Source organism: Crinia signifera, chromosome 2 (assembly GCF_055691185.1).
Source record: "Crinia signifera chromosome 2, ASM5569118v1, whole genome shotgun sequence".
Lineage (NCBI taxonomy): Eukaryota > Metazoa > Chordata > Amphibia > Anura > Myobatrachidae > Crinia > Crinia signifera.
This window is the reverse complement of record NC_139218.1, coordinates 361392874-361406508: the sequence shown is the minus strand read 5'-3', so window position 1 is coordinate 361406508 and position 13635 is coordinate 361392874. Positions and strand designations below refer to the sequence as shown.

The 13635-nt window shown below is 43.7% G+C and overlaps 1 protein-coding gene across 1 annotated transcript in view; it reads left to right on the top strand.

The window, feature by feature from the left end:
* LOC146058553 (cilia- and flagella-associated protein 337-like) overlaps nt 1–13635 on the top strand; it is an 86040-nt gene that overhangs the window by 2261 nt on the left and 70144 nt on the right. The window contains exons 2-7 of the mRNA XM_083170836.1: nt 1376–1640; nt 5921–5974; nt 7034–7117; nt 9849–9914; nt 10757–10987; nt 13329–13408. Of these exons, the coding sequence (XP_083026962.1) occupies nt 1376–1640; nt 5921–5974; nt 7034–7117; nt 9849–9914; nt 10757–10987; nt 13329–13408 (780 nt within the window). The remainder of the gene's footprint in view (nt 1–1375; nt 1641–5920; nt 5975–7033; nt 7118–9848; nt 9915–10756; nt 10988–13328; nt 13409–13635) is intronic.

The following is a 13635-nucleotide window of genomic DNA, read 5'->3' as shown; positions in this document are numbered from 1 at the left end:
ATCTTCATACAATCATCTACAGTTCAAATATGTCCTCACCTTTATATAAAGGCCCATACACACTGGGTGACACAAAACAGCATTCCTAAACAAAAGTTGAATCTGTTGGCACTGGACTTCGTTAGTCTCTGTATTCAGTGAAATAATTTCCGTGGTGCCGAAAAATGAAAAATAAATTAAAAAGTGTATAAATATCACAATAATAATAAATGAGTGATAAGGTAAGGGGAAACCAAAATACGATTTTCCCTTGTAAACTGTGGATTTGTATAGAAAGAATGACAGACACATTTTCACTTTTATATATTAGAATATAGAGATAGTTAGACGTAAAATTTCATGATCTTGGCTTGTAAACGGTGGATTTGTAAAGAAAGACAGACAGAAGGACAGAAGGAAAAATGTTCCCTTCAATATAGTAGATAACAATTTTCTTTGGTATAGAGATCGATTCTGCCAGCAAATCAAGGGAATCAAAATGGGTACTAAGTTTGCCCCATGTTTATTTGTCACTGGGAAGAAAAACTGCTACAAACCCTTTAATTTCCGTTTTTTTTTTGTTTCCAAATCGTATTTCCCATATTTATAATGAGAAGTGTGATCTGGCTGAATTTACTACAAAACAAATATGAAAAGAATTCTCATTGAGCCCTGTGATAATAACACCATCTTCAGATAGCGAATCACAGGGCTCAGATGTGAATTGGGGGCTTCAGCATAGCTAATACTCCTCTCCCCAGGGTACGCTGATCGGTACTCCAGTGAAGGCTGCCAGTCTTCGGGGCTATCTGCTGCTTGGTGACCCCCAGTGCAGTAAAGTGATGCTGCATTCAGCAGCCCCCACCTCCTCCTTCTGCCTCCAGTGGCCTTCTCTCTATTGCAGAGCATTTACACATGCATTTTGTTAGCAACCCGGAAGCTGGGATGCCGGCAGTCACAATGTTGACGCTGGCATCCCGACTATCGGCCAGAGGACCCGTGCCAGAATGCCAACATCGAAGAGGATGCCAACCTCTTATCGTTGAGGGAGGAAGGGTGTAGAGTTAGGTGTAGGCACTAGTGGGGAAGATTAGGCTTGAGATTAGGCTGGCACTTAGAAGGGTGGTTAGGGTTAGGCTGCTAAGCAGGGAGGGGGTTAGGTTGCAGGGTAGGAGGGTTAGATTTAGGCACTAGCAATGGGGTTTAGGTTTTGGCTGCGGGGAGGGAGAATTAGGATTAGGGGTGGGCAGGGGAAGGTATGTATACTTACCTGACCTCTTTCGGGAATCCAATTTGACAGTCATCCATATTTACCCCCTTTGTATGTGTTGTTTGCATTTAAAGAAGACATACATTACTGTATTTGCTTGTTTACAATGTATCTCCTTTGTTAAAGTCTTTTTAGTGAGATCAGACAAAGTGCTGCTGGTACTGCAAACCAATCTGTACAGCACAGAGCAAAGACCGCCGTGGGTGCTCACCGAATTCCTACCTCAACAGACTGCACTGAGTCTAACGAGCAGAGCCAGAGCCCTCCAGAATGGATGGAGAAGGAGATGATAATCAGGCAGCAGAGACGACATTCACTGGCACTTGTGGACAAAGTATTAGAAACTCTCCAACATTATACTGACCCAGCCAGGAGTCTCAAGAAGGAGAAGGTGCAGTAATGCGGGGGATTGTTCATACCAGAGGCGTAACTCTGGGAGGCAATGGAGTCATCTGCCTCCGGGCTCCTGCTCGCAAGGGGGCACATCTCCTCCTCTGTGAGTTTGAATCAGTTAATTGAAAGCCATCAAAATCACTTCTGTAGCTGACTCCCCCTCCTAAAATCATTTTTGCAAGTGTCACACCCTGTATTAGAACCCATGTCTTACTGGAGACAGACACCTTACCGCAGGCTTTCCCAACCACGGTCCTCAAGGCACACCAACAGTGCAGGTTTTAGTGATATCCAGGCTTCAGCACAGATGGTTTAATCAGAATCACTCAGGGACTAATTAAGTCACCTGTGCTCAAGCCTGGATATCTACAAAACCTGCACTGTTGGTGTGCCTTGAGGACCATGGTTGGGAAAGCCTGCCTTACCGATTGAGCTATTTGAGGGGGGGGGGGGGGGGGGGGGGGCACCAATATTCATCTTGACTCCGGGCAACTGGGACAAACTTACACCACTGGTTCATACAACTAAATATTAGTAGCATACATCTGTATATAGTAACATACAGCTGTCTATACTGTAGAAACAGACAGCTGCATATAGTAGCATATAGCTGCATATAACAACATACAGCTGTATAAAGTAACATACAGTAACATACAGCTGCATAAAGTAGCATACAGCTGTACATCATAACCTATAGCTGTATATAGTAGCATATAGCTACATATAATAACATACAGCTGCATATAGTAACAAACAGTATGGGGCAGCACGGATGGTGTAATGGTTAGCATTACTGCCTCACAGCGCTGAGGTCATGGGGGGGGGGGGGGGGGCTGGCTCACCTTGATTTTGAGACAACACAGTATACACCCACTTCACAATTGCCATTTTACAAAGACATGATGTATATACAGTATGTGGGGGGAGTGTATGTATGTATGTATGTAGGTATGTATGTATGTATGTATGTATGTATGTATGAAGGGCCATCTTAACAACAGTGTGGGCCCCTGGGCAAAGCATACTATACACGACAATTAGGTGAAAAAAGCGTAGTTAGCGCCCCAGCAGCTAGATCGCATCCACTCCAACTGGAGGGTCCTCACAACCCTCCACCAACAAAACACCAAACAAAATGAGTGGGACTTATCCAGCGCTTGGGTATGTCAACTTCCAGGGGGTGTCCTCATTCCAACAGCAATGAGCATGGAATAAAAGAAGAGCTTAAATAGTGAAGCCCGTTAAAACATACATTTAATGACAATAAATAAAAATTGATAAAACACACACATATGTGAATGAGATGAACAATACAAAGGTTAATTCAAGTATATTATCCACTCTGTGGCTAATATTCTGGCAGGACCCACAATCATAAAGACACTCTGTTCCAATCCGCAAAACAGCCGGGTATGCAATGCAATTACCTCTGGTATTGGAACTGACATACAAGACAGTTCAAATGCGCATGAATTAAGAGCTGTCCAGATAACAGTGTCCAGTTAGTGTAGTCCTCCTCCCATCGCCACGCTAGCAGCAGACCAACGCGTTTCTTCCCAACCTGGGACTTTATCAAGGTACTTTACCTTGATAAAGTCCCAGGTTGGGAAGAAACGCGTTGGTCTGCTGCTAGCGTGGCGATGGGAGGAGGACTACACTAACTGGACACTGTTATCTGGACAGCTCTTAATTCATGCGCATTTGAACTGTCTTGTATGTCAGTTCCAATACCAGAGGTAATTGCATTGCATACCCGGCTGTTTTGCGGATTGGAACAGAGTGTCTTTATGATTGTGGGTCCTGCCAGAATATTAGCCACAGAGTGGATAATATACTTGAATTAACCTTTGTATTGTTCATCTCATTCACATATGTGTGTGTTTTATCAATTTTTATTTATTGTCATTAAATGTATGTTTTAACGGGCTTCACTATTTAAGCTCTTCTTTTATTCCATGCTCATTGCTGTTGGAATGAGGACACCCCCTGGAAGTTGACATACCCAAGCGCTGGATAAGTCCCACTCATTTTGTTTGGTGTTTCCCTGGGCAAAGCAATCCACTGGGGCCCTTACCGATTCTCCCCTCCTGGGGGTGCTATCAGCAGCAGCTTTGATGTCCCACGGGTGGCAGGGGGTGCTCTATCTTCCATTCAACATGTAGGACCTGGAGCAGTAACTTCTGCTAATTACTCCTTTACTGCACAGATGGTGGGAGGGAGAACACTAATGTGTGGAAGGGGGCACTGAGCTGAAGGGTCACTTGTAAATGACTTCCAGGGAGGTAGGGGTGTTTTATACGCGGGGGAGGGTTGTATAATGGAGTGGGCTTAATATTCATAATTTTCCAGTGGAAGTGCAGCTTGCAGATATCGCCATTATCTGGAAATAGATTTCTTAGCCTTCAATAGTATAAAACCTAGAGTCCCAACTTTCAGGAGGTGCTGGGAACTTGGGGATCAGAGATCAGGAGCCAGAGCAATCCATTGACAAAAATATAAAACTGTACACCAGACGTTTGGAGCTGGAGCAGGGACCGGCTGCTGGAAGGCTGATATCTCTGGTTCTGGGCATGATAGAGACAAGCCGCTAGTGTCAACAGAAAGTAGAGAGTCCCAGGAATATACTCTCACAGAACCTGAGAAATATGACTGGGAATTGCAATTAACAGGTCAGATGTGGACTGCTGCTTTGAAGTTGGATATCTCCAGTTCCCCAGGGCAGATTTTAAAAAATCTGATATCCCTGGAAAAAGGGGATCCTCAGCTATAAGCATAGGGCCCTTATACACCTGGGGCCCCTGGGCAAGTGCCTATTAAGCCCATACGAAAAGACGTCCCTGAATGTATGTATATATAATATACAGATTATCTGGTACTTATGTAGTATCTGGGCTGCCGATTTTTTGATTGTATGCCTTAAGTTAAGGCATACAATCAGATGCGATGCGATGCGATATCGCATCGCATCGCATACGATGCGATGCGATGCGATGACCCGATTTTTCCATAGGATTCAATGTTAAAATGGACTGAGTCCATTTTAACATGAAATTCAATGGGAAAAAGGGGTCCTTTTCATACCCCTACTATCCAAGTGGGCATGGAGTTGGATATAAACCTGTGGCGAGCGTAGCGAGCCACCGAGCCCGAAGCGTGGCGAGCGAAGCGAGCCCCGCGAGGGGACGGTATTCTGTGTCCCCTCGCGGGGCTCGCTATGCTCGCCACGCTTCGGGCTCGGTGGCTCGCTACGCTCGCCACAGGTTTATATCCAACTCCATGCCCACTTGGATAGTAGGGGTATGAAAAGGACCCCTTTTTCCCATTGAATTCCATGTTAAAATGGACTCAGTCCATTTTAACATTGAATCCTATGGAAAAATCGGGTCCATCGCATCGCATCGCATCGCATCGCATCGCATGCGATTTGGTCGGGTGCGATGCGATGCGATGGACCCGATTTCAAAATCGGCAGCCCAGTTACTACATAAGTACCGATTATCTTTATGCTACATGTATATGAAGCAACCAATGTCCTTGCTACGCAATGGCCCTTATTCTGATTCACTCGCAAAGGCAAATTTCTTCTCAAATGGACAAAACCATGTGCACTGCAGGTGTGGTAGATGTAACATGTGCAGAGAGATTTAGATTCCAGGGAGTTATTTTGTTTCTGGAAAATACTGACTGCTTTATTTTTACACTGCAATATAGATCTCACTTTGTAAAACACCACCCAAATCTAATTCTATCTGCACAAGTAACATCTGCCCCACCTGCAGTGCACATGGTTTTGTCCATTTGAGAAGGAATTTGCTTTTGCGAGTGAAAAAGAATAAGGGCCAATATCCTATATGTACCTGGACAAATAATATTAGTAAACAAATATTAGTAAAAGCTGGGTATAACCTCTGTATGGTCAAAGTTTAGGATTTTAAATAATATCAAGTACAGTAACATCTGTGCATAAAAGAAACATTGGGTGAAATTTAATAGGATGAGAGAATCAGAACGTGAGAGATTTGGTAAGGAAGCTCCAGTTATTTAAAGCGGCAATCATTTACACTTCAAACCTAAACTGGTTTTGCAGTGTAAATGTTTGCTGCTTTAAAAAAACCTGAAGATTTCTTACTAAATCCCGTGTCCGGCGCTCGCACATGAAACTTGGGTTGCCCATTATAACACGGGTTGAATTGCCGGGTTGGTTGACCTGGGTTATCTTTCACACCGCACCTCAACCTAAAGTACTCTGGTTTATATAGTTGCTTATTTCCACAGCTGGAAGGACGGCTGACCTTGGAGCAATTGGTCAAGTTAAAGAAAGCCTTCAAGGTATGTGTGCTTTGTAATCTGATATATTGGGGATATTAGTATGTTACAAGTTAGGACAGTTTTGAGTATTCTGGTTTACATAATTTAGCTTGGGGCAAATATACAGCATTAGGTGCAAGGATTACTCTCTGGGGCAAAGGTATTAAGCCTGGTGAAGAGATGAGGTGGAGATAAAGTAGAAGGTGATAATGCACCAGCCAATCAGCTATGTTTGAAAAATGACAGTTAGGAGTTGATTGGCTGGTGCGTTATCGCCTTTCACTTTATCTCTTCACCAGGTTTAGTACCTTATTCTAGTCCACACACAAGGTTACGAATTTCGTATCGTTGTAAGTGGATCAATCTAATCCTAGAGCACGTATAAGCAATGTGAGGGCATCCTGTGAGGTTCTACCTCCTGCATAACCATACTTACCAAAATTTAAGCTGACCCCTCCGGGCAGCTGGGTTGGCACAATAGAGGGGGGTGGGGTTGTAGGTAGTGGAACATGTTGCCGAATTGGGGGTTGAACAGGGGGCATGGCCACGAAAGCACATCATCATGGTCCCGGTCCCCGTCCCCCCCGCCATACAATGCAGAGATTACTGACATTGTTTGACAGGGGGTGGGGCCATGATGACACGAGTTGGTGAATTGAATCATCGGACCCCTGGACCTTCAACTGTTGACAGGTGCATCGGAGGTTTGGGGCAGATGCTGAGGGCTTGTGGGTAGATGTGGGCGGGGGACATCCGGCCAGAAGACTTACCAACTCTTCCGGGAAGCCAGGCCCCCCACCTGATTATCAGGACCCTCCCGGCCATTTAGGGAGAGTGGGCAATTATCGGCATAACCCTGATAGAAAGTGGCGAAGGACTTAAGCAACATTTATTACCTTAGTAAAAATAATATTTCTATTATTTAGATTCTTGAAATCAAGTCACTTTATAAGATGTTTATTAAAGAATAGAAAATAATTTGCTAAGAATAAGGGAATTGCCTAGTTGTTGTGAATACATCGTCCGGGACTCAGAGGCTAAGTTAAGTTATTTATCTATTCCTAAACTGACTTGTTCTAGGACCTGGGAAGGAATGGCAACACCTCTCTGGGCCTGGATGACTTTAAACTGGCAGTAAAGAAAAGCACCGGATTACTGGGATCTGTAAGTAATGATTAGATGCTTTTTTTAACTAAGTTGTCTGACTGCTCCCATAGCTATATAAGTTCACTAACAGTTGTTGTTTCTGACTCGCAAAACTGCAGCCAAGCAAACAAATGCCCCTTTCAGAGCGCACTAAAAAAACTGTGTTTTGCCGATGTTTAACCATTTAAAACGGTAATATGTGCAGTCTGAAAGGTGCAGAGTGATTTTACAGTTTCCAAAAAAATGTTTTTTTGAAACGGTAAAAAAGCAGGGTCCTACCCGTTTCAGACCCGTTTTTTTGCTGTCTGAACGGGTCTGAAACGGTACCCAGGCAGCAGTGAGCACTATTGGTCCCAAGCTCAGTGCATATTTAATGAGCCGGCCGCTCATTACATATTCGCATATGTAAACAGACACTCATTACATATGCACATATGTAATGAGCGGTCGGCTCATTAAATATGCACTGCGCTGGCTCAGAGCATATCAGCTACTGCTCACTGTCAGACCCCCTACCCTTATGCTGCTTTCACACAGCAAACCTGCTTTAGACCAGGTATTTACATGCGATGTGAAAGGGGTTAAACTTGCTCTGACCCGTTTAAAAAAAAAACAACATTTTAAATACCTGGTCTAAGCAGGTTTTGCGGTGTGAAAGTAGCATAAACATGACTGGATGCATGTAGTCTGCAAAACCACCTCTTGTCCAATATGAATATAATAAAATCATTTCAAATATTTCATTATTTTGCCGGTAGGTGGCGGTGGGGGTGGTGGGGGGTGCTGAACATATGTGGGGGTGAGGGAAGTAGCGGCAGTGGTGTTAGGGGGCAGTGGCTGTAGACAGTGGCATTGAGAGGGAGGGGCAGGTACTTTTTACCCAGGCCCGGGTCTGCTGGAGGAAAGACATGGGGACGGTAGACAGTCAAAAGGTCAACTTGGGTTTTTCACTTTTTTCCCCGAATACCGACACAGTAAACCTGGACACAGTATCAGTGCACCGCATCCCCTTGCATAGCTCACTGCGGTCGCCATGCTTCAGGCATGGTGCCTCGCTACGCTCAGCACACTATTATATTCTACTTCCATGCCCTAGTGGATGGTATGGCATGAAATACTGTCTGTTGGCACATGTTGGCAAAAAAGTTGAAAAATCCATGTTGACCTTTTGACTGTCGACCTTCCCCATGTCGACAGAATGCTTATGTTTGCCCTTTGACACTGTCGACCTTAGACATGTTGACCTTTTTTCTGTGTTGACCTAAGATCTGTCGACCTTCAGTGGTTGACCCAATGTATGTCGACCTTAATTGTGTCGACCTAATGATCGTTTTCCCTAAGCCAAGAGGAGTTCCAGTATGCCAGCGGACTATTGCTGGACCATGAAGAGAGATGTCCCAAAGGCAAAACATCAGATTGTTCCGGGATTGCTGAGCCCAGAATCATACAACTACTGTTGATGCCACCCCAATACAGATTTGTCTCAACATTGATATGTAAGGTCCAGCTGAGTATGGACAAGCAATGTCTAGCCCCTCCCTCCTTCGCCATACTGTACATCTCCCTGCACACCTAGGATATAAAAGGTGTTCCTGCCCAATGCACATAGAATAGGTATCAAGGAGTGTAAAACTTATTGTGAATGAGTACTTGTTAAGCAGGCACAGGATACTGTGCTTACATTGACATATAGGTCAAATATGTAGACTATATCATTGCACATGCATGGTGTGGCTCACATTATTAGCAATGGTTATTATTAGACAGAAATATACCTGCAGATTTTAACAGTTTGTATTGTCAGTCAAAAAATTCTATCACTGACTAAACCACATTTTCCTGTCCGTTACGCCAAGCTCTCCCTGCTGGAAAAGACTATCTTCTAGCCACATTCCAAGGGGAAAGTGTAGGGAAAGTGTAGGGAAACTGTTATAGCAAGTACCGTTACAGTCCTCCCATCTCCATAACCAGCTCAGTGTGACAATTGCTGGGGAGAATACTTGAAACTTTTTTATTCATTGAAATGAATAAATGAAATAATATCCCCAACAAAGTATTTGTCAGTTGCTTGGAAGTAGGTAACATTAGAAGTGTTATCAGGTATGCATGTTATTATGCTAACAAACTACCATGGATACACTCTAGGGACACTGCTCATAGCAATGATAAAGCACATTCACACTAGTGAATAGTGGGTAGTACGATAGCAACTTAGCATCACACACCCGGCCACACACAGGTGTGATCAAATGCTAAAAGCAGAGCCTCAGAACAGTTACGGACAGGGCGCAGAACGTTAATGAAATCACAGCTCAGAGCTGGAAAGGCAATGAGACGTTTCAGCTTTTCTTTTGCATTTATCAATGTTCTTAGTACATACTGTAAGCTTTAGTTGTGTTTAAGTAGCATTTTTATACGGATGTCTCGTCTGACACTAGTCTAATCAAGGGGCTGCTTCTTAGTGATTGGTAGGCTGTACTTTCATGTATATTACTTTTGGTCACCAATTGGCTGCCTCCATCTGTAGGTGTACACCAACTGGCTGCCTCCATCTGTAGGTGTACACCAACTGGCTGCCTTCATTTGTATGTGTACACCAACTGGCTGCCTTCATTTGTATGTGTACACCAACTGGCTGCCTTCATTTGTATGTGTCTGCTGCATTTTCTACACAATGACTTTACAAAAAAGTATTGGTTGCATGTGTGGCTGTTATATTAATGCAATCTATTTTCTTTTTCCTTTACAGAGTGATGGACAGATAGAAAAGCTCTTTATGAAAATAGATTTCACAGCCACTGGAAAAATTGACTGGGTGTGTATTGTCTGCATACTTACCTATAGCTGACAGATTAATATTAATGTAAATCAGGCATGTCCAAACTATGACCCTCCAGCAGTTGTAAAACTACAAGTCCCATCAAGCCTTGCCACATGTTTGCTCTTAGGGAATGCTAAAACTATTGCAAGGCATGCTGGGATGTGTAGTTTAATAACAGCTGGAGGACCACAGTTTGGACATGCCTGATGAAAATCAACTAATAGATAATAATGACATATTTAGGGCTGCAATCAGAGTTAGGGGTATATAAAAGATATGAGCAAATATGGAGCAATTTGCATTTTTTTTTTTGCATGCTGGCAAAATACTATCTGTTTTTGCATGTAGCCAACAAATGCCACCTGCATTGCAACTCTAATGAGTAATACAATTAGTAGAGGAGCATAGTAGCCTGCAGGAGAGCAACCAGAAGACACTTCTCCGGTGATGCTCTCTTATAGCCCACTTACATACCTACTAGCCATCAAGATCAAGCTCATGATTGGCTAAGCTTGCTATACAGAGCCTTACACTCTGTCAGCTTAAGGGGTGTAACATAAGGGGTGTTTGTATTTAGGAGAAGATCATAAAGTGCGGGTTAGTAGTGGTGCAGGCTATGCAGATTTGCGTGCAGCAGAGATAAGCCTAGTTTCTGGTGTATCTTTGGCATAAGGAACAGCACTGGTGCAGTTACGTATGAAACCATCCATATGTATAGGGACGGTCTGACCACAGAAACGGGGACTGTGCGCACAGGGAATATACGCACAATTTTCCATAGGCCCTCCTCACAGATGGAACTCATCGTCTGGCCCTATCTCTGTGCTTTATTTCAGAACCAGTTCTGCACATTCATGCAACAGAACTACACAGAGCTGGAGGACACCCAGCTCCGATACAAGAATGTCTGCTTCAATCTGCCGGCGACCATCCAGGAAATGGGTCATGGGGATAACGTGGTGCGTGTTTTCCCCATGCAGGACAACACTTTAATAACGGTCAGGGAAGATGGACACATCTACTTCTGGTCTACACAGCTGAAGCTGAAGCGGGACAAGGCCATCTTTGTAAGTGCTTTGCTCATATTTTTTTAGATGTAGTATTAGTATTTGCTACTGCTATGTTTAGCCAGTGTATCCATTAGTTTCCCTTGTGCTGGCAATCTGTCATCTAGGATGGGTTACACATTATAAACGTGCACTGGGCCGAGGGTCCGATTCAAACTGGCTCGTGGCGGGCCAAATTCCGCCTCCTTCCCCGATGCTTGGGGTTTGCACATGCCATGCTCCAGAGGGTACAGGTGGGCGCAGACATAAGGCCGGAGCAGGGGAACACCCAGTGTTTTATGGGCATCCCCATGAAAATGTTGGGTGTTCCCCCTGGGAACGCAGGCAGGCCGACGCCTGCTCGGGGCAGGCGGTTGACATCACATGACATCAGCACCTGGACCCTCTTCGGCCATCTCAAATGATTTCTCTCTCCTTTGGCCGCATGCCAGGGGATCTGTTCTCGTACACATCCCCTTACATGCTAGTGAGGGGCCGGCGGGAGGGGGGGATGGGCGTGCGTTCGGCAGGACGGGGCTGACCTTTTCGCTAGGCTGCGAACAGGTCTGAATCAGGCCTGGAGTTCATTATCTTCGGTAATATAGAATAGTGGCACCATCCTGCCCAATTCAGTGTTAGCCTAGATAATGGTCATGGTGTCTTCCTTAAGTTTTTTATAGATTAAGCTCTGAATTATTAAAGTTTGTAGATTCCCAAAAACCACAAAGACAAAAGGATCCTCATAGGGCACATCAGTGTGTTTCGTCATACATATAGTTATCCACCATTTATTGCAAGGGTGGAACCATACCTTTAAAAGGCCTCTTCCAGGCCAGGTTCACTCGTATGTTGTTATCAATGTAAGATAAAGTCTTCCTCTCTTTCTTCACAATTCCCTCAAAGACAGAAATGTAAGTACACGCTTCATAGTGTAAACCATATGCAAACAGCTTTTATTCAAACAATCAACCCTTGAGAAAGGCTTTGAAAAAGCCGAAACGCGTTGGTGGCTGCAGGAGATGTTCTGACCATGTGGAAACCTGGACTGAGACGTTTGCCCTATCTTATCGGGAAGCTGTCACCAGGGTGCTACATTCACCACTTGATGAGCAAGTTCTAACGCCTTATGTTTAAGGCTCCATACAGTACTACCAATTTTATTAAAAAGAGTTTATTGTTTTAATAAAAGTTGTTTGTATATGGTTTACACTATGAGGAGTGTATTTGCAGCCCTCAGACACTCAGGGGTTAGTTTACTAAACTGCAGGTTTACAAAAGTGTAGTTGTTAAGCAGAGCAACAAATCAAATACTAGCTATCAATTTCTATAAAGAACCAGATATATGTATCCAAAACATTATTGGTTGCTACGGGCAACACCTTGTTTGCAGTGCTCACACAGGCAGTTCACTGAGAAATCTTGATCTCTGTCCTTCTGTTACAATAATCACCTGTCTTTGGGCCTGACTCTTGCAGAGGTGCTTGCCGTATTGATGATCACATATTTGCAGCTACACATGCGTGGAAAGCACTAACAACCCCTATGATACTTTAGCTTTGCCAGCAGTTCATACATCAAGGGAAATATGTCAGAGGAACAATGTGTCAGTTCGGTCATGACAACTTCATGTTCATAATAAAGATATTCAGCAAACTGTCACCAAGACTTCCTCCCACCTAAAGAGAAACATATATTAACAATCCCCAAGTTAGTTAGTTTTTTTGGGAAGGATCCAGAGCAGGGCTGGCCAAAACCAGTGCTCGAGACCTACCAACATGTTTTCCAGAACACCTGTGGATCTGTAGAATGTGTAAGTTAGGAATGAATGCGGAACATGTTTAAAAATGTGACAGTTAGTAATGACTGCACCTGTGCACCAACTGGAGGGTCTGGGAAACATGAAATGTTGGTAAATGTCAAAGACTGATTTGACCAGCCCTGACCCAGAGGGTCTTTGAAAGAGAGACTAAAGAGACACCCTGGGCCAAATGTAGTAGGGCGTGAAATTTAGAAAGTGAGAGATTTTGGGAGAGTTTTCCCATTTTTTAAAGCGGCAATCATTTATACCAAAAAAAAAAAAACCAGGCTGATTTTGCCATGTAATTGATTGCCGCTTTAAAAAAGAAAAAATAGCAAAATTTTCCCCAAATCTCTTACTTTCTATTTCTCACACCCTATAACATTTAGTACCCTATACCTAAACCATCAATAGCCTTCTACAGATGAATTTAAACCATTGACCATCGATAGTACAGCCAAGATGGTCATTATTACTTTGGTCGTATCCTGTGCAAAGCTGTTTCCTTCAATCCCCTGGCTGTGTGATTTGGTCATACTAACAGCTGTTTACTGTATGTTTCAGGAGAAGAGTGCGAAAAGGACAAAATGGGTGACGGACTTTACTATCCTGACGCAGTATAATAAGTTAGTCCTGGCCACTGGGTATGTACAGCTACCTTGTATGTAAATTATAATACTGCACAGCCCAAGCCATCAGCACATTATACTGTACAAGAAAAAACAGGCAATACTGATTACTGTATAATGTAATGTATTAACTTGAACTAGAGGCTAGGACACATTGCATCCCATATAGACATTAGTACTCTGTGAAACCAAGGTACAGATGGAGCGCCTGTCAGCCAGCCTTCAGGATCACCAGATGTCCT